We start from the raw sequence: 17,915 nt of genomic DNA, 5'->3' as shown, positions 1-17,915 counted from the left end.
CATATGAACATTTAAGGAGAGTCAAAACACCACGTACAAAATTAACATAATCTATTAAACTACCTTAACTTACAACCAATAGTGGGAAAACAAAACACAAAACATCACCCTGCCTACTGGACAAGAGCATAAACTTGCTAAAGTCCATCCTACATCCCTAACCAAGGACATACACAGTATACATATTCAATCCCGGACAGGCGCAGAGGCTCTGTGGCTCTCTCTCACTCTGTTTCCCTGTCAGTGACGCCGGCTAGCTCTGGGTCGTCCAGGTTTAAGGTTTGTGTATGTCCTTGGTTAGGGATGTAGGATGGACTTTAGCAAGTTTATGCTCTTGTCCAGTAGGCAGGGTGATGTTTTGTGTTTTGTTTTCCCACTATTGGTTGTAAGTTAAGGTAGTTTAATAGATTATGTTAATTTTGTACGTGGTGTTTTGACTCTCCTTAAATGTTCATATGCTAAAGTAACTCCAGATCTAAGTAATACAATATGGTCTTGTCGTACACTCAATTATCATTCTATCATGGTTTTACTCAGGCCGTGCACCTTGTCCACTTGGTGATTGGGTAGTTTGCGACAAATGGGGGCCTGTCCGGGATTGAATATGTATACTGTGTATGTCCTTGGTTAGGGATGTAGGATGGACTTTAGCAAGTTTATGCTCTTGTCCAGTAGGCAGGGTGATGTTTTGTGTTTTGTTTTCCCACTATTGGTTGTAAGTTAAGGTAGTTTAATAGATTATGTTAATTTTGTACGTGGTGTTTTGACTCTCCTTAAATGTTCATATGCTAAAGTAACTCCAGATCTAAGTAATACAATATGGTCTTGTCGTACACTCAATTATCATTCTATCGTGGTTTTACTCAGGCCGTGCACCTTGTCCACTTGGTGATTGGGTAGTTTGCGACAAATGGGGGCCTGACCGGGATTGAATATGTATACTAGCCTGTATATTTAGCTACATTACACGTTCCTGTGTACTCCCTGTGCATTGCAATTCAGCCTTTAGCAACAACTGTTTCCCTCATATTTGAGTTTGCTTTATGAAACAAGTGTTCTCCCTGGTAGTCCTAATTGTGTGCACTAGTGTATACGCGTGTAGCTAATTCCTGCTCAGTTACCTCATTCAAGAGCTGTGTTCCGTTCACGAAACTGTTCCTAGAGCGTTGTTGCTTTACAACTCTTGTTTGTTCTACTCTGTTTGGGCATATGGGTCATGTATATTGTATGATCTGTATTATTTGATAGTGTGGTGTATAGTGTTTTGTGGAGTGTTTTGTTGTCTTAGCTCCATACACACCACTATCGCTATATTTACTATACCAGTTGTTTTACTTGGATCTATTAGGAGATTATTACGTACCCACGTACAGCAGAGATTAGTACTCCCACTTTACTGGTGACATTGTATTCACCACGTAATTTTTGTAGTGTGTGTGTGCGCGCTACTTTCCCGTGTGTGGTGGAAGGTTTATTGTCCCACTAGGTGAAGTGGTTTACTGATATTTGAGTGATTACACTATCTAGCTAGCTAGCTTATTTTCGTTGTCCTTCCCTTCTCGCCGCCATCATGTTTGTGTTGGAAGATTTTGTTTCTGATCCTACAGTGACTGCCCTTTCTAGGTTAACCAAGGTTCAGTGGGAAGCGCTGGCAGCTTATTATAAGCTTGAGCTTCGTCCTAGGTTGAAGAAAGTTGATATAAAGCAGTTAGTACTTGCACACATGGTGAGGGAGGAAATTTTCAGTGAGGAAGAAGTGAACATGTTGGAACATCCTAGTGATTTGATGGCTTTGAGGAAAATTGAGCTGGAGGAAAAAAGGCTTGAGGTTGAGAGGATGAAAGCGGACAATGATAGAATCCGTCTCTCTCGTAGTCCCACATCGCCTGAGTGTGAGCCAGATTCCTTCAAAATTGCTGCAGCATTAAAGTTTGTTCCTAAATTTAATGAGGAGGATCCAGAAGATTTTTTCACCCATTTTGAGAAGTCGGCTGAGCTCCATTCTTGGCCCCAGGATAAGTGGGTGTTGCTAATACATAGCTCATTTACTGGTAGAGCTCAGGAAGTGTTTACCGCACTGGATGCCACTCAAATTGAAGATTATTATTTTGTAAAAAAAACTGTATTGCATGCATACAAGAAAGTGCCCGAAGCTTATCGGCAACAGTTCCGCCGCTGCCGTAAGACAGAGGGACAGACTTATGTAGAATTTATCCGCCGCAAACAACGACTTTGTAAAAAATGGGTTGAGAGTGAGTTGACTAGTTTGACAGTTGAGGGCTTGCTGGAGTTGTTTGTGCTGGAGGAAGTGAAATCTTGCCTCCCAGCTAGAGTAAGGTCACATGTGGAGGAAAAAGGGTTATGTACGTTATCTGAGGCTGGCATTGCTGCCGATCATTTCTCCCTAACTAATAGTGAACCCTTCCACAAGTACAGGTTGACTGCTCCCCAGCATAAGCCAGCCAGCACTTCACAGAGTGAACGGCCCCTGAATAAGAAGCTGACGGAGACCCAGGGACCTTCTTTTAAGCTTGATCCCACTGGTGAGTGCGCTGGTGAGGAGGCTCGTGGAGTTACTAATCAAGACGTGAGGAGGTCTCTCTTCTGTAGGTACTGTAAGAAGCCTGGCCACATCATAAAAGACTGTAGGAAGTTGGCCAGTAAGTACAGCCCCACCCAGGGCAATGCAGTTCTCCATGCCAGTGCACTCACCCAACCAGTGGAGGTGAGTGACCCACAGGTTAGTGATTTACTTGTTTCGGGGCCATGTGAACATTCAGGTGATTCCCTTGAAGTACCCCCATCATTTAAACCATTCTGCTCAAGAGGTGTAGTATCAAAACATGAGTCCAGTAGATTCTCGGCTCCTGTTGTTGTGTTGCGTGACACTGGATCTGATCTATCCTTCATTTTAAAGGAAGATGTTCCCAATTTTGATTGTTATACAAGTGAGACTGTACTAGTGTCTGGTCTGCCAGGAGAGGCTAGATATCCCCTTTGCTCAGTGTATCTTCGGTCTGTGTTTGTCACAGGCCCAGTAACACTAGCTGTAGTAGATCACCTCCCCGTTAGGAACATTTCAGTAGTAATTGGCAATGATTTAGCTGGTTCCCAGGTTACTGCTAACCCCATCGTTTCAGACAAACCTGTTGATATCAACAACACTACTGACCTAGAGCTGAAGCACCCTAATCTCTTCCCAACTTGTGCTGTTACTCGTAGTCAGAGCCAGAGGTTGTTGGATGCACATACCCCTGTTGTAGAGCCAGAGGAAAACACACCCGAGGGAGATGTTTCCCTTGCGGAATTGTTTGATGATACACTCAGTAAGTCTAGTTCTGGTCTCCTTGACTTTGGTAGCACCCCTATCACAAGGGAGAGATTAATTCAGGAACAGTCTAGTGACCCCGAATGTAAGTTGTTTCTTGCACAGCTTACTGAAGGTAATGAAATAGATGAGGTTCCACACTGTTTTTATCTCAATTTGGGGGTGTTGATGCGTAAATTCAGACCATCTAAGGCTCCTGCCAATCACACGTGGGAGACAGTCCATCAGATCGTCGTCCCAAAATCTCTACATATAGAGATATTGAAGGTGGCACATGATGGGGTGGGTGGACACCTGGGAGTCCGTAAGACTTACCACAAGATTTTGTCTCATTTTTACTGGCCAAAGTTGATGAAAGATGTTAGTACCTATTGCCGTACCTGTCATGTGTGTCAGATTAGTGGCAAACCAGGCACTGAAGTCAATCCTGCACCCCTTCAGCCCATTCCTGTCATGGAGGAGCCCTTTAGTAAGGTAATTGTTGATTGTGTGGGCCCTCTCCCAAGGAGCAAACGCGGGAATCAGTATTTATTAACCATAATGGATGTTGCCACTCGTTACCCTGAGGCCATACCTCTCCGTAGTATCACTAGTAGGAATGTTGTCAGGGCCCTGATCAAGTTCTTCACACAGGTTGGGTTACCTGCCATCGTGCAGTCCGACCAAGGGTCTAACTTCACCTCCAGGCTGTTTCAGCAAGTGATGAGGGCCCTGGAAGTCCGTCAGTGTAAGTCAACCGCTTACCATCCACAGAGTCAAGGAGACCTGGAACGTTTCCATTCTACCATTAAGACTATGATACGTACTTATTGTTTGGAAACGGGTCAGGAATGGGATGAGGCTATTGATCTTTTATTGTTTTCAATTAGAGATAGTGTAAATGAGAGTCTAGGTTTCACCCCGTTTCAACTCATTTATGGACACCAGGTCCGTGGTCCTCTCAAAGTCTTGAAAGAATGCTGGTTAAATGACGAGAGTACTGTACCGATTGCTGCATATGTAACTCAGTTCCGCTCCAACTTGCAGCGTGCCTTAAAGTTTGCCCATTCTAATCTCAGTCATGCTCAAATACGAATGAAAGACAATTATGACAAAATTCACAAGGCACAATCCCGCATTTTTCATGTTGGTGATCACGTTTTAGCTCTGCTACCAGTACCAAAGCAGCCTCTTCAGTCTCGGTACTCTGGGCCATATCATGTTTTGAAGCGGGTTGGAGACCTTAATTATATCATTGCTACGCCAGAGAGGCGGAAGAAAAGGCGAAGTGTCCATGTCAATTTGTTGAAAATGTATCACTCTCGTGACCAATCACAAGGAGGGGAAGTGGAACAGGTCACCTTAACAGGAACTAGAGTAGTGGAAAAGTCAGAGGAAAATGACCCTACACCATTCGTAGGCAGTAAGCTGTCAAATCGTGAAATTCTAACAAATCTTATGAGTAAATTAGAGCATCTGCCCCCCACCCAGGCAGGCGATATTGACTGTCTTCTACAGGAGCATCCAGACCTCTTTGGTGACACCCCTCGGCTCTGTACCCTGCTGCCCCATGATGTGGATGTTCAAGGAGCCCCTCCGATCCGACAAGCTCCATACCGTCTCAGTGCCGAGAAGAGGGAATTCCTGCAGTCCGAGGTGCAGAGGCTAAAGAGCAAGGTTTGATCCGTCCAAGTATGAGTCCCTGGGCCTCACCTGTAGTATTAGTCCCCAAGGCTGGAGGAAGTTACCGCCTTTGTGTAGATTATAGGAAGGTCAATGCTGTTACCCTGCCCGACTCCTTTCCACTACCCAGAATGGATGACATTATTGATGACCTAGGAGCGGCCCGCTACGTCACTAAGCTTGATCTCCTCCAAGGGTATTACCAAGTGCCCTTGACAGAACAAGCCAAGTCAATCTCTGCCTTTGTCACTCCAAGCGGCCTTTGGGAATTTCTAGTTCTTCCCTTTGGCATGCGGAATGCCCCGGCCACATTCCAAAGACTAATGAACAATTTGATTGCAGAGTTGCCTGGCGTCCGTGTGTACCTAGATGACTTAGTTGTCTGGAGTGACAATTGGAAGGAACACCTTGAGAGGCTGCGAAAGCTCTTTGATGTCCTGGAGGAGGCCAATCTCACAGTGAACCTCGCCAAGAGTGAGTTTGGGCACGCCCACGTCGTGTTCCTGGGGCATGTGGTTGGGCAGGGCCAGCTAGCCCCTGTTGATGCAAAGGTGGATGCCATCTTACAATATCCACCACCAGCTGACCGAAAGTCTACCATGAGGTTCCTTGGGATGGTGGGTTACTATCGTCGTTTCTGCAGGAACTTTGCCCAGGTCGCTGCTCCCCTTACGGATCAACTTAGCTCCAAGAAGACTTTCCATTGGACAAATGAATGTCAGCGGGCATTTGAGGGTTTGAAGGCCCTGCTGGCTTGTGCTCCTGTGCTCCGAACCCCGGACCCACATCGGCCCTTCATCATTAGAGTCGATGCAAGTGATGTAGGGGTGGGGGCAGTGCTCTTGCAAGAATATTGTGAAGTGTTACATCCCGTATGCTACTTTTCCCAAAAGTTTAAGATCTATCAAAAGGCTTATGCCACCGTTGAAAAGGAGGCTCTTGGAATTGTCATGGCAATAGAAAAATTTGAAGTATATCTGTCCAGTAGCGCATTCCCCATCACGGTGTTCACAGACCACAACCCCCTTGTGTTTATTGAAAAGGTCAAGTTTAAGAATGCTCGAGTGCTGAGATGGGCTCTAGCCTTGCAACCGTGTAATATAAAACTGCAGCATATTCGTGGCAAGGACAATACCATTGCAGATGCGTTGTCAAGAGTGTGAACAGAGTGTAGGTTCCCTATGATTTACCATGTCATTTACCCATTCTATGTTTTTAGGTTTAAGGAATTTTTTTAATATTGAAGTAAACCTACTTTTGTACCTATAATGTTTGTACATGTTAGAGTAACTTTTTCCGGCTTGGTAAAAAGTTCTTTTTTTGGGGGGAGGTGTCACGTGGACGCATATTTTGTGTAGGTAATTGTTCCCCTTCGCGCCACGTGTATAACTAGCTAGTTAAGGTGTTTCTAAATTAACGAACTGGCGACCCAATGAAGTGGTGGTAGGCCTGCATATAAGCCCAGGCGCAGAGGCTCTGTGGCTCTCTCTCACTCTGTTTCCCTGTCAGTGACGCCGGCTAGCTCTGGGTCGTCCAGGTTTAAGGTTTGTGTATGTCCTTGGTTAGGGATGTAGGATGGACTTTAGCAAGTTTATGCTCTTGTCCAGTAGGCAGGGTGATGTTTTGTGTTTTGTTTTCCCACTATTGGTTGTAAGTTAAGGTAGTTTAATAGATTATGTTAATTTTGTACGTGGTGTTTTGACTCTCCTTAAATGTTCATATGCTAAAGTAACTCCAGATCTAAGTAATACAATATGGTCTTGTCGTACACTCAATTATCATTCTATCGTGGTTTTACTCAGGCCGTGCACCTTGTCCACTTGGTGATTGGGTAGTTTGCGACACCACTGCACATGCCGCAGATGACGGGGCGGTTGCAGTTGGCACGGTGGTGCCCGTAGCGCTGACAGCGGTAGCAACGGAGAGGCTCCGGGGTGAAGGGGCGAAGGTGATACGTTCCCCAGTTCCCTAGGTCGATGGAAGGGATCAGAGGACCCCGCAGGGTAACAACGACCTGACGAGTCTCTTCCCGGGTCCGCGTTTTCTGGCAGCGGGTCGCCTCTTCGACCTGAGGGTGGTGAAGGAGGATCTCCAAAGGCATTCTCAAGGGGTAGCCCATGACAACTGCCTTCGTCGACTGTTGGCCGGGCGTCAGCTTGACTAGTTTCACAGGGCAGGCCTCGTCCTGCATAGCTGATCTCAAGAGGTCATAGGCTCCCTCGTCCTTCGGCACCAACACCGAGCTGCCATCTCGACCTATCAGGTTGGAGCAGCGTAGCCCTGGCAGGTGACGCTCTAGTGCAGCCACGGCGTCGTAGCTCGTCGCATGGCCGTCCTGTACCGGCACACGGAAAGCTGGAAATGCAGAGCGGGGAGGCGGACGCACAGCTACTGACACGGAGGGACGAGCAGCAGTGGGATCCCTGAGGGGAGGCCCAGTGCGTACTGCCGGAGAAGGGCCGTTTCCCTGGCGAGCACGCCTCGATCCCTTGCGTATCATGGGGGTGAAACCCTCATCTTCCTGCAGAGCGGGATCAGCAGAGGGGGGGAGCTGAGTCGCAGCAGGAGCCTCCGAAGTGCCCTTGGTGGAAGAGAGAGATGGTGGAGCAGGTACAACCTCCTCCATAGCCTCATGTCGGCGGGCCGCCTTGGCAGAGCGGGTAGAGTCACCACGCAAGCGAGGTGCCACTCTCGTAGGTGTTAGGGTAGAGGGGTTAGCACCCGCGGCCTCGTGAGCTGATGAGTGAGAGCTCGAGTCCGAGCAGTGACGCTCCCTCTTCGTGCCTGTGGCAGGGCACGGGATGGAGGGCCTCGAATGAGGAAGCGGGAGGCGGGAATGCCCGTGGGGCCTAGGGATGCTGGATCCCTTCATGGTGCTCACCGGAGCAGGCCAAAAAACTCAGTCAAAACACACACACCCACGCACATACACCTCACACACACAACCACTCAAAAATCACAAGCAAACAAAATACAGAAAAAGAGGCCAGGTCCCTACAGTGACGGGCAACCTATGCTCCCCGCCCTCTAAAGGGCGATGGGAGAGCCCCGCCACTGCCCCTTTCGGGTCTTCCCTACTCTAACAGAGCCGCCCTCACCGCCTCCTATAACCAGGCCCTAAAGGCCCCCCTTCATGGAAGTGCCCTAACGGCACCCCTTCAGGGTTCGGCGTCGTACTACGGTGAGGTACACTAACGGCAGGCCAAAAAAAAAAAAAAAAAAAAAAAAAAAACACCCACACACTCAGTCACAAACACACACACACACTCCCACTCACACCCAGGCAATCTGAGACAAAGTCTCAGAAAAAACCTGGAAAGCAAAAGAAAAGCTTCCTCAGTGCCAGAGACTAAGTCAACTGGCCCAAAAACGAGGAAAAACAGGCGAAATGCTTCACGAGTAAATGAACCAGAGTTCAGAGCTCGAGAGAAATCGGCCAGACCTCCTCACCCGACAGAGTCTGAGCTAGGAGTGACAAAGTTGTCTGTGTGGTGGTGCTTTCTGCCCGATCACGTGCCCTCCAATGAGGAAGCAGATCAGGCGCCATCCAATCAGAGCACTGTGCTGTTGCTATCGCTGACTGGTGGAGGTTCGGAGGTCTCTACTGGTAGGTGTGCTCGGTGTGGGAGCTAGTGAGAGACTGCCCATGGGGGCCTTTATTTTTTTTTATTTTTTTTTTTTTATTTTTTTTTTTTTAGAAAGTAGGAATATGAAGAGGTAAGGGGGGAAGGAAGGAAAGAGGGGGGAAAGATGAAGGACAGTGGTAGATTAAAGTTGGTGGGCAGTCCACCTTGCTGAGTCAGTTGAGTTTGTAGTTGTTTGTTTGTTTTGTATTTTTATTTGGCTTGTTTTGTGGTTTTTTGTTTGTTTTGTATTTTTATTTGGGTTGTGTTTTTTTTTTTTTTTAATGAGTGTGTTTATGTATTTGTTTTGTTTGATTTTTAATTTGTTTGATTTTTTGGTGTGTGTGTGTGAGTATTGTTTGGTTATTTGTTATTTTAGCTAGCTAGCTGTATATTGGTGCTGGTGGTGTCTGGATTTTTATCAGGCTGCTTGGGAAGAATCTGTTGTATCTATTGATACTGTCTGAGTTTTGTATAAGGTTCATGTATGTTTCGTTGTCTTGTAGGTGGAGGGTTTCCCAGATTTTCAGAGCTTGTTTGTGTATGCGTATGTTGAGGGGTTCAGTGTTTGTTTGTTCATGTAGCTGTCTTGAGGAGAGTGTGTATGGGTATCTTTGGTTTGTGGCCCATCTGAGAGCTTTGTTTTGTGTTTTTTGCAGTTTCCTTATCTGTGTGTTGCTGAAAGTGTGAGATGGTATTGGTGGGCAATCTAGGGTAGGGATGACTATTGCCTTTACTAGGTGAGTTTTTATCTTGATGGGGAGGTGTCTGAATCTATATAATTTTTTTAGTGCTTGTTCGCCTTGATTTTCTCTCCTGTGCGTGTTTACTGTATCCATATTTATTGATTTTTAATCCCAAGGATTTTCCCTGTCCTTGGTATTGGATGATGTTGTTGTTTATTGATAGTGGGGGGTTTGATTTGGTTCCTAGTGCCAGTGGGGTGAATTTGTTTATATTTGTTTTTATTCTCCATTTTTCTTCATAGTGGTTGATGCAATTAATTTCTCTTTCTGCCCTTATTTTCATCATGGTTTTAGATTTCCCGGGGTAGCCGATTACTTGCGTGACGTCATCTGCGTACTGTATATTAATGCCATTGACAGAGGGGGGAAGGTCTTTCGTATATATTATGAACAGTGTGGGTGATAGTACACTTCCCTGGGGAACACCGCATCCTAGGGGGAATGGTGCTCCTACATACTGATTGACTGCAATTCTGGCCTCTCTATCCTCCAGGAAGTCACAGAGAATTTTTTCTATGATGGTGGGGAAATCCAGTTGCAGTAATTGGTATTTAAGCCCCAGGTGCCATACTTTGTCAAAAGCCTTCGTGACATCTCTGAGTATTATTTGACACTGCCCTCCGTCTGCTTTATTTTGAGCAATTTGCTCTGTTATTAGTGCTAGAGCATGTGTGGTTCCGAGCCCTCGTCGGAATCCGAATTGTTGTTTGTTATAGAGATTTTCGTTTTCTAAGTGAGATCGTATTCTTTTATTTAGTATTCTTTCTAGTAGTTTCCCAGGTACTTCCAGTAGCGATATAGGTCTGTAATTCTCTGGAAGCTTGGGGTTTTTATTTGGTTTTGGGATGAGTTTGACAGTGGCTTTCTTCCAGGTGTCGGGGAAGTATCCAGCTGATAGGGTGGCGTTGAAAATGTTTGTGAGGTTGTTGATTGCCTTGTCTGGGAGGCGTTTTAATATTGATTTGTTTACCCCACTGCGGCCTGGGCATGTTTTTCATTCTGTTTATTATACTTTTAACTTCAGCAGGTTCAATGGGGGATGTGAGCATCGGGTTCTCTTGGCTCAATCTGTTTGGGTCTGCTTGGTTGTAGGGTGTAATTCGATGAAGGTTATCATTTAGGTAATCTTTTACCATCTGGGTTGTTTTCATCATCGTCGTCGTCTTCGTCTTCTACGTATACTCTGCTCCAGTGGGCTCTATGGAGTTTTTCTTGTGATTTGGGTGAATAGTGTCGTATGTTGTTGTTGTCTGTGAGGTAGTGTGTGTTTGGTGTGTGGTTGCCTGATAGCTGGTTGAGTTTTTTCCAGAAGTCAGGTGGGTATTTGTAGAGTGTTGAGAGGTGTTGTACTGTGTTGTGCCAGTGTGTGTTGGATTCTTCTAGAAGTGTTTCGTGTATTGTGTCTCGAAGTTCCATGTATCGGTGGTAGTGATGTAGTGTCCAGCCATATCTGGAGGCGTGATTTCTGAGGCTATTGAATTGTGCTATTAGGTTTTGTGTGTGTTGGCTGTGTGGTGTGTGTGGGAGTGTGATGTAATGCGTAATGGGGATGTTCGACTTTATTGCTCTGTTGATGGTGGTGTACCATTGGTCTATTCCAGAGTCGATTTCTTCTAAGGAAGCATGGGCTATTGACTCATTATTATGCATGTTTTGATTGATGTCCTCTAGGAACTGTTCCCAATTGGCTCTCGAGAACCATGGTCTAGGAGGGATGGGGGTTAAGATAGGTGCGGTAGAGATGGTGAGGATTATGGGTATATGATCGCTGGTGGTTAAAGGGCCTTGTTCAATGTGTGTGTTGTGATATGTTCTTTGGTTCGTTAGGATAATGTCTGGTGTGGTGGCTGTGTTGTGAGAATAATATGTAGGGAAGTGTGGTCCTAAGTGATTTATTATTCTGTTATTGATCAAGTGGTTTATTTGTTTGCCGTTTGTGTTAGTAGTCCTGTAGCCTAATGTGGGATGATTTGCATTAAGGTCAGCGATCATATATACAGGGATGGTTTTACGAAAAGAGTTGATAAAGGTCTGGAGTAGGAAGGTATGGTCTAGCAGGAGGTTGGTATAAGGTAGAGATAATGATAGGGCCAGTGGAAGTGTTTATTTCGATTGCTAGAAGGTCTGAGATAAAGTTGTCGTGGATTTTGTGGGGGATTGAGGTTCTGATAGCAATTGCAGTTCCGTCGTGGATGTTCTCTGAGTAGTTTGTGGAGTGTGTCTTGTAGCCAGGAATTTTGGGGGGTCTTGTTCCGTAGTTCCATGGCTATTGATGAGGACAATGTCAGCGTCTAGATTTCTATAAATGTTGCAGAGGCCCGTGCTTCTTCTTCTCCAGTGCATTACATTGTGCTGTATGATCTTTATCGTTTGGATAATCTTGTGTTATGGGTGGGTTGGGTTTTTCTCTTTGTTTGATTTGTTGTTTTGTTGTTTTGGGAGGATTGTGGGGTTGCTTTAGGTTTTACTCCATTTGGGTATTCTTGCTGTTGAGGGGAGTTTGTTACTGTTGGTGAGGGGCGGGGCGTGTTGTGCGTGTTGTAGGAGATGTTTGGGCTGCTAGCTTTGCCTTTGGGACCGTCTCTTGGTTCTCGTTCTCTGAGTCATCTTCTATTTCATCGTCAGCTACTACTTCCTCATCTTCCTCTGAGTCTGATGTGAGGTTGAGGTCTTCTTCTAGTTTTTCTTTGATTGTATTTTCATTTTCTGGGTCTGCTTCTTGAGTATTAGGAATTAGTTTTTGGACTATTTGTTGGGATGGAGGGTTGTTAGGAAGTAGGACTGTTGGGAGCTTGTTAAGATTAAGCAGGTCAATTAGGTTCTTTTGGAATGATCCTGGTTCCACCATATTTAAGGTGTGAGCATGGAAGACACACAGAATCATTTTAGAGATTTGGTTGTTACCTATGTCCATTGGGGAGTTCATGAGTTGATTGATGTTTGTTGACGGTGCCTGGATGGTTTGAGAGTAGGCTTTGGTGCTTTTTTCTTTCTCTGCTGTTTCTTTTTCTTTTGATGCGTTTTTCCTTTTGGGGCATTTGAATGCTAGCGTCCTGTGTCCTTCACCGCAGTTTATACATTTTCTGCTTTGAATTGCAGTGTGTCCATGTGTGGTCGGGGCTTGAGCATTCTGAACAGATTTTGTATTCCCTTGGCTTGGGGCACTGGTTGGTGGTGTGTTCTTCTATGGCATAACATCTCATACAGAAGTTTATTTTGGTGAAACGTTCTTTGGCCATCTGGTGAGGGGCTATGGAAACATGAAACAGCTTCAGGCCTTGTGTGATGGCTTTTTCTGCCATGAAGACCGAGACAAATTCGATCTTCATCATGTTTCTTCGGTTGGATGTGTTGGGGAATTTGAAGACCTCTTGTATTGTTGCCCATTCTTGGTGTTTCTCTATTTCCCCAGCAATGTCCTCAGCAGAGTTGTCGAAGGCGAGTTCTTCTACCTTATAACAGATTATCGTTCTTCTTGCTTTTACTTCTTGAGGGAGGGTGGGAGTGAAGCCGTTGTCGATGAGTTTTTGTGACAGTTCATGTTCCAGTATTTTATCCACATCTTGATCTGAGGCAGTTGACACTATGAGGCCGTCCCTGGCTTCGTGAAGTGCTGTGGCATATACATTAGCTGGAGAGAGGATCTCCAGTAGTTTTTGTTTAGTTCCCCTGTCTTGGGGGTTATCCTTTGTTTTTATTTTCAGCCTAGCCATGTTTGCTACATATTAGGGAAGTATGTGGCCTCCTACCTAGGCAACTCAGTTAGCGGTATCCCGTCTTCTAAAAGACGTCGAGAATACCCTGAGTTGCTCCCTACACCTATATGAGTTTTTGCCCCACTCCCAAGATCGTTTACGGCAGTCCTGCTAAGGACCCCCCTTGTGGCAATGCCCGCGGGGTTCACCTTCACGATAGAGGGAGGACTCTAGTGGGCTGGTGGCCAAGAAAGGAAAAATTTAGGTGAAAGGAAAAGGTTTTTTCCCCTGAGAAGAGGAGAATCGAGAGTGTAGCACGATGAAGTCTGTGGTGATGGGTTGCCTCTGTTCAGCCAGGTAGCATAGCCTAGGCAGTGGGAAGGCTATTAAGCTTCAAATTACAGATGTCAGGTTCTGCCAGAGAACATCAGCGCGTCTGAAGCGCGAATCTTTGAGCTGCTGGTGTGGAATTAGCTTCACAAAGTTGTCTCTGCACTGCTGGTGTGGAATTAGTTTCACAAAGTTGTCTGTGTGGTGGTGCTTTCTGCCCGATCACGTGCCCTCCAATGAGGAAGCAGATCAGGCGCCATCCAATCAGAGCACTGTGCTGTTGCTGTCGCTGACTGGTGGAGGTTCGGAGGTCTCTACTGGTAGGTGTGCTCGGTGTGGGAGCTAGTGAGAGACTGCCCATGGGGGCCATTTTTTTTTATTTTTTATTTTTTGGTTTTTTTTTTAGAAAGTAGGAATATGAAGAGGTAAGGGGGGAAGGAAGGAAAGAGGGGGGAAAGATGAAGGACAGTGGTAGATTAAAGTTGGTGGGCAGTCCACCTTGCTGAGTCAGTTGAGTTTGTAGTTGTTTGTTTGTTTTGTATTTTTATTTGGCTTGTTTTGTGGTTTTTTGTTTGTTTTGTATTTTTATTTGGGTTGTGTGTTTTTTTTTTTTTTTTTTTAATGAGTGTGTTTATGTATTTGTTTTGTTTGATTTTTAATTTGTTTGATTTTTTGGTGTGTGTGTGTGAGTATTGTTTGGTTATTTGTTATTTTAGCTAGCTAGCTGTATATTGGTGCTGGTGGTGTCTGGATTTTTATCAGGCTGCTTGGGAAGAATCTGTTGTATCTATTGATACTGTCTGAGTTTTGTATAAGGTTCATGTATGTTTCGTTGTCTTGTAGGTGGAGGGTTTCCCAGATTTTCAGAGCTTGTTTGTGTATGCGTATGTTGAGGGGTTCAGTGTTTGTTTGTTCATGTAGCTGTCTTGAGGAGAGTGTGTATGGGTATCTTTGGTTTGTGGCCCATCTGAGAGCTTTGTTTTGTGTTTTTTGCAGTTTCCTTATCTGTGTGTTGCTGAAAGTGTGAGATGGTATTGGTGGGCAATCTAGGGTAGGGATGACTATTGCCTTTACTAGGTGAGTTTTTATCTTGATGGGGAGGTGTCTGAATCTATATAATTTTTTTAGTGCTTGTTCGCCTTGATTTTTTCTCTCCTGTGCGTGTTTGCTGTATCCATATTTATTGATTTTTAATCCCAAGGATTTTCCCTGTCCTTGGTATTGGATGATGTTGTTGTTTATTGATAGTGGGGGGTTTGATTTGGTTCCTAGTGCCAGTGGGGTGAATTTGTTTATATTTGTTTTTATTCTCCATTTTTCTTCATAGTGGTTGATGCAATTAATTTCTCTTTCTGCCCTTATTTTCATCATGGTTTTAGATTTCCCGGGGTAGCCGATTACTTGCGTGACGTCATCTGCGTACTGTATATTAATGCCATTGACAGAGGGGGAAGGTCTTTCGTATATATTATGAACAGTGTGGGTGATAGTACACTTCCCTAGGGAACACCGCATCCTAGGGGGAATGGTGCTCCTACATACTGATTGACTGCAATTCTGGCCTCTCTATCCTCCAGGAAGTCACAGAGAATTTTTTCTATGATGGTGGGGAAATCCAGTTGCAGTAATTGGTATTTAAGCCCCAGGTGCCATACTTTGTCAAAAGCCTTCGTGACATCTCTGAGTATTATTTGACACTGCCCTCCGTCTGCTTTATTTTGAGCAATTTGCTCTGTTATTAGTGCTAGAGCATGTGTGGTTCCGAGCCCTCGTCGGAATCCGAATTGTTGTTTGTTATAGAGATTTTCGTTTTCTAAGTGAGATCGTATTCTTTTATTTAGTATTCTTTCTAGTAGTTTCCCAGGTACTTCCAGTAGCGATATAGGTCTGTAATTCTCTGGAAGCTTGGGGTTTTTATTTGGTTTTGGGATGAGTTTGACAGTGGCTTTCTTCCAGGTGTCGGGGAAGTATCCAGCTGATAGGGTGGCGTTGAAAATGTTTGTGAGGTTGTTGATTGCCTTGTCTGGGAGGCGTTTTAATATTGATTTGTTTACCCCACTGCGGCCTGGGCATGTTTTTTTCATTCTGTTTATTATACTTTTAACTTCAGCAGGTTCAATGGGGGATGTGAGCATCGGGTTCTCTTGGCTCAATCTGTTTGGGTCTGCTTGGTTGTAGGGTGTAATTCGATGAAGGTTATCATTTAGGTAATCTTTTACCATCTGGGTTGTTTCATCATCGTCGTCGTCTTCGTCTTCTACGTATACTCTGCTCCAGTGGGCTCTATGGAGTTTTTCTTGTGATTTGGGTGAATAGTGTCGTATGTTGTTGTTGTCTGTGAGGTAGTGTGTGTTTGGTGTGTGGTTGCCTGATAGCTGGTTGAGTTTTCCAGAAGTCAGGTGGGTATTTGTAGAGTGTTGAGAGGTGTTGTACTGTGTTGTGCCAGTGTGTGTTGGATTCTTCTAGAAGTGTTTCGTGTATTGTGTCTCGAAGTTCCATGTATCGGTGGTAGTGATGTAGTGTCCAGCCATATCTGGAGGCGTGATTTCTGAGGCTATTGAATTGTGCTATTAGGTTTTGTGTGTGTTGGCTGTGTGGTGTGTGTGGGAGTGTGATGTAATGCGTAATGGGGATGTTCGACTTTATTGCTCTGTTGATGGTGGTGTACCATTGGTCTATTCCAGAGTCGATTTCTTCTAAGGAAGCATGGGCTATTGACTCATTATTATGCATGTTTTGATTGATGTCCTCTAGGAACTGTTCCCAATTGGCTCTCGAGAACCATGGTCTAGGAGGGATGGGGGTTAAGATAGGTGCGGTAGAGATGGTGAGGATTATGGGTATATGATCGCTGGTGGTTAAAGGGCCTTGTTCAATGTGTGTGTTGTGATATGTTCTTTGGTTCGTTAGGATAATGTCTGGTGTGGTGGCTGTGTTGTGAGAATAATATGTAGGGAAGTGTGGTCCTAAGTGATTTATTATTCTGTTATTGATCAAGTGGTTTATTTGTTTGCCGTTTGTGTTAGTAGTCCTGTAGCCTAATGTGGGATGATTTGCATTAAGGTCAGCGATCATATATACAGGGATGGTTTTACGAAAGAGTTGATAAAGGTCTGGAGTAGGAAGGTATGGTCTAGCAGGAGGTTGGTATAAGGTAGAGATAATGATAGGGCCAGTGGAAGTGTTTATTTCGATTGCTAGAAGGTCTGAGATAAAGTTGTCGTGGATTTTGTGGGGGATTGAGGTTCTGATAGCAATTGCAGTTCCGTCGTGGATGTTCTCTGAGTAGTTTGTGGAGTGTGTCTTGTAGTCAGGAATTTTGGGGGGGTCTTGTTCCGTAGTTCCATGGCTATTGATGAGGACAATGTCAGCGTCTAGATTTCTATAAATGTTGCAGAGGCCCGTGCTTCTTCTTCTCCAGTGCATTACATTGTGCTGTATGATCTTTATCGTTTGGATAATCTTGTGTTATGTTGGGTTGGGTTTTTCTCTTTGTTTGATTTGTTGTTTTGTTGTTTTGGGAGGATTGTGGGGTTGCTTTAGGTTTTACTCCATTTGGGTATTCTTGCTGTTGAGGGGGGGAGTTTGTTACTGTTGGTGAGGGGGCGGGGCTTGTTGTGCGTGTTGTAGGAGATGTTTGGGCTGCTAGCTTTGCCTTTGGGACCGTCTCTTGGTTCTCGTTCTCTGAGTCATCTTCTATTTCATCGTCAGCTACTACTTCCTCATCTTCCTCTGAGTCTGATGTGAGGTTGAGGTCTTCTAGTTTTTCTTTGATTGTATTTTCATTTTCTGGGTCTGCTTCTTGAGTATTAGGAATTAGTTTTTGGACTATTTGTTGGGATGGAGGGTTGTTAGGAAGTAGGACTGTTGGGAGCTTGTTAAGATTAAGCAGGTCAATTAGGTTCTTTTGGAATGATCCTGGTTCCACCATATTTAAGGTGTGAGCATGGAAGACACACAGAATCATTTTAGAGATTTGGTTGTTACCTATGTCCATTGGGGAGTTCATGAGTTGATTGATGTTTGTTGACGGTGCCTGGATGGTTTGAGAGTAGGTTTTGGTGCTTTTTTCTTTCTCTGCTGTTTCTTTTTCTTTTGATGCGTTTTTCCTTTTGGGGCATTTGAATGCTAGCGTCCTGTGTCCTTCACCGCAGTTTATACATTTTTTCTGCTTTGAATTGCAGTGTGTCCATGTGTGGTCGGGGCTTGAGCATTCTGAACAGATTTTGTATTCCCTTGGCTTGGGGCACTGGTTGGTGGTGTGTTCTTCTATGGCATAACATCTCATACAGAAGTTTATTTTGGTGAAACGTTCTTTGGCCATCTGGTGAGGGGCTATGGAAACATGAAACAGCTTCTGGCCTTGTGTGATGGCTTTTTCTGCCATGAAGACCGAGACAAATTCGATCTTCATCATGTTTCTTCGGTTGGATGTGTTGGGGAATTTGAAGACCTCTTGTATTGTTGCCCATTCTTGGTGTTTCTCTATTTCCCCAGCAATGTCCTCAGCAGAGTTGTCGAAGGCGAGTTC

At 44.9% G+C, this 17,915-nt stretch overlaps 1 protein-coding gene across 1 annotated transcript; it reads left to right on the top strand.

Annotated features, from left to right (window-relative positions):
• Positions 1–1,570: 1,570 nt before the first annotated feature.
• On the top strand, positions 1,571–4,990 carry LOC145389525 (uncharacterized). Its single transcript, XM_080264799.1, has one exon. It carries the CDS (start codon positions 1,571–1,573, stop codon positions 4,988–4,990), a length of 3,420 nt encoding a protein of 1,139 aa, XP_080120925.1.
• Positions 4,991–17,915: the final 12,925 nt, after the last annotated feature.

This window comes from Coenobita brevimanus, unplaced genomic scaffold (genome assembly GCF_032717465.1).
Source record: "Coenobita brevimanus isolate Jiangsu-jjx unplaced genomic scaffold, ASM3271746v2 jjx.HiC_scaffold_1206, whole genome shotgun sequence".
In the NCBI taxonomy this organism is placed as follows: domain Eukaryota; kingdom Metazoa; phylum Arthropoda; class Malacostraca; order Decapoda; family Coenobitidae; genus Coenobita; species Coenobita brevimanus.
The sequence above is the reverse complement of the archived record's forward strand: the minus strand, read 5'-3'. Positions and strand labels throughout refer to the sequence as shown.

Bases quoted from the DNA above. Each gene is read 5' to 3' on its own strand.
- LOC145389525 (XM_080264799.1), top strand. From the start codon at position 1,571: ATGTTTGTGTTGGAAGATTTTGTTTCTGATCCTACAGTGACTGCCCTT.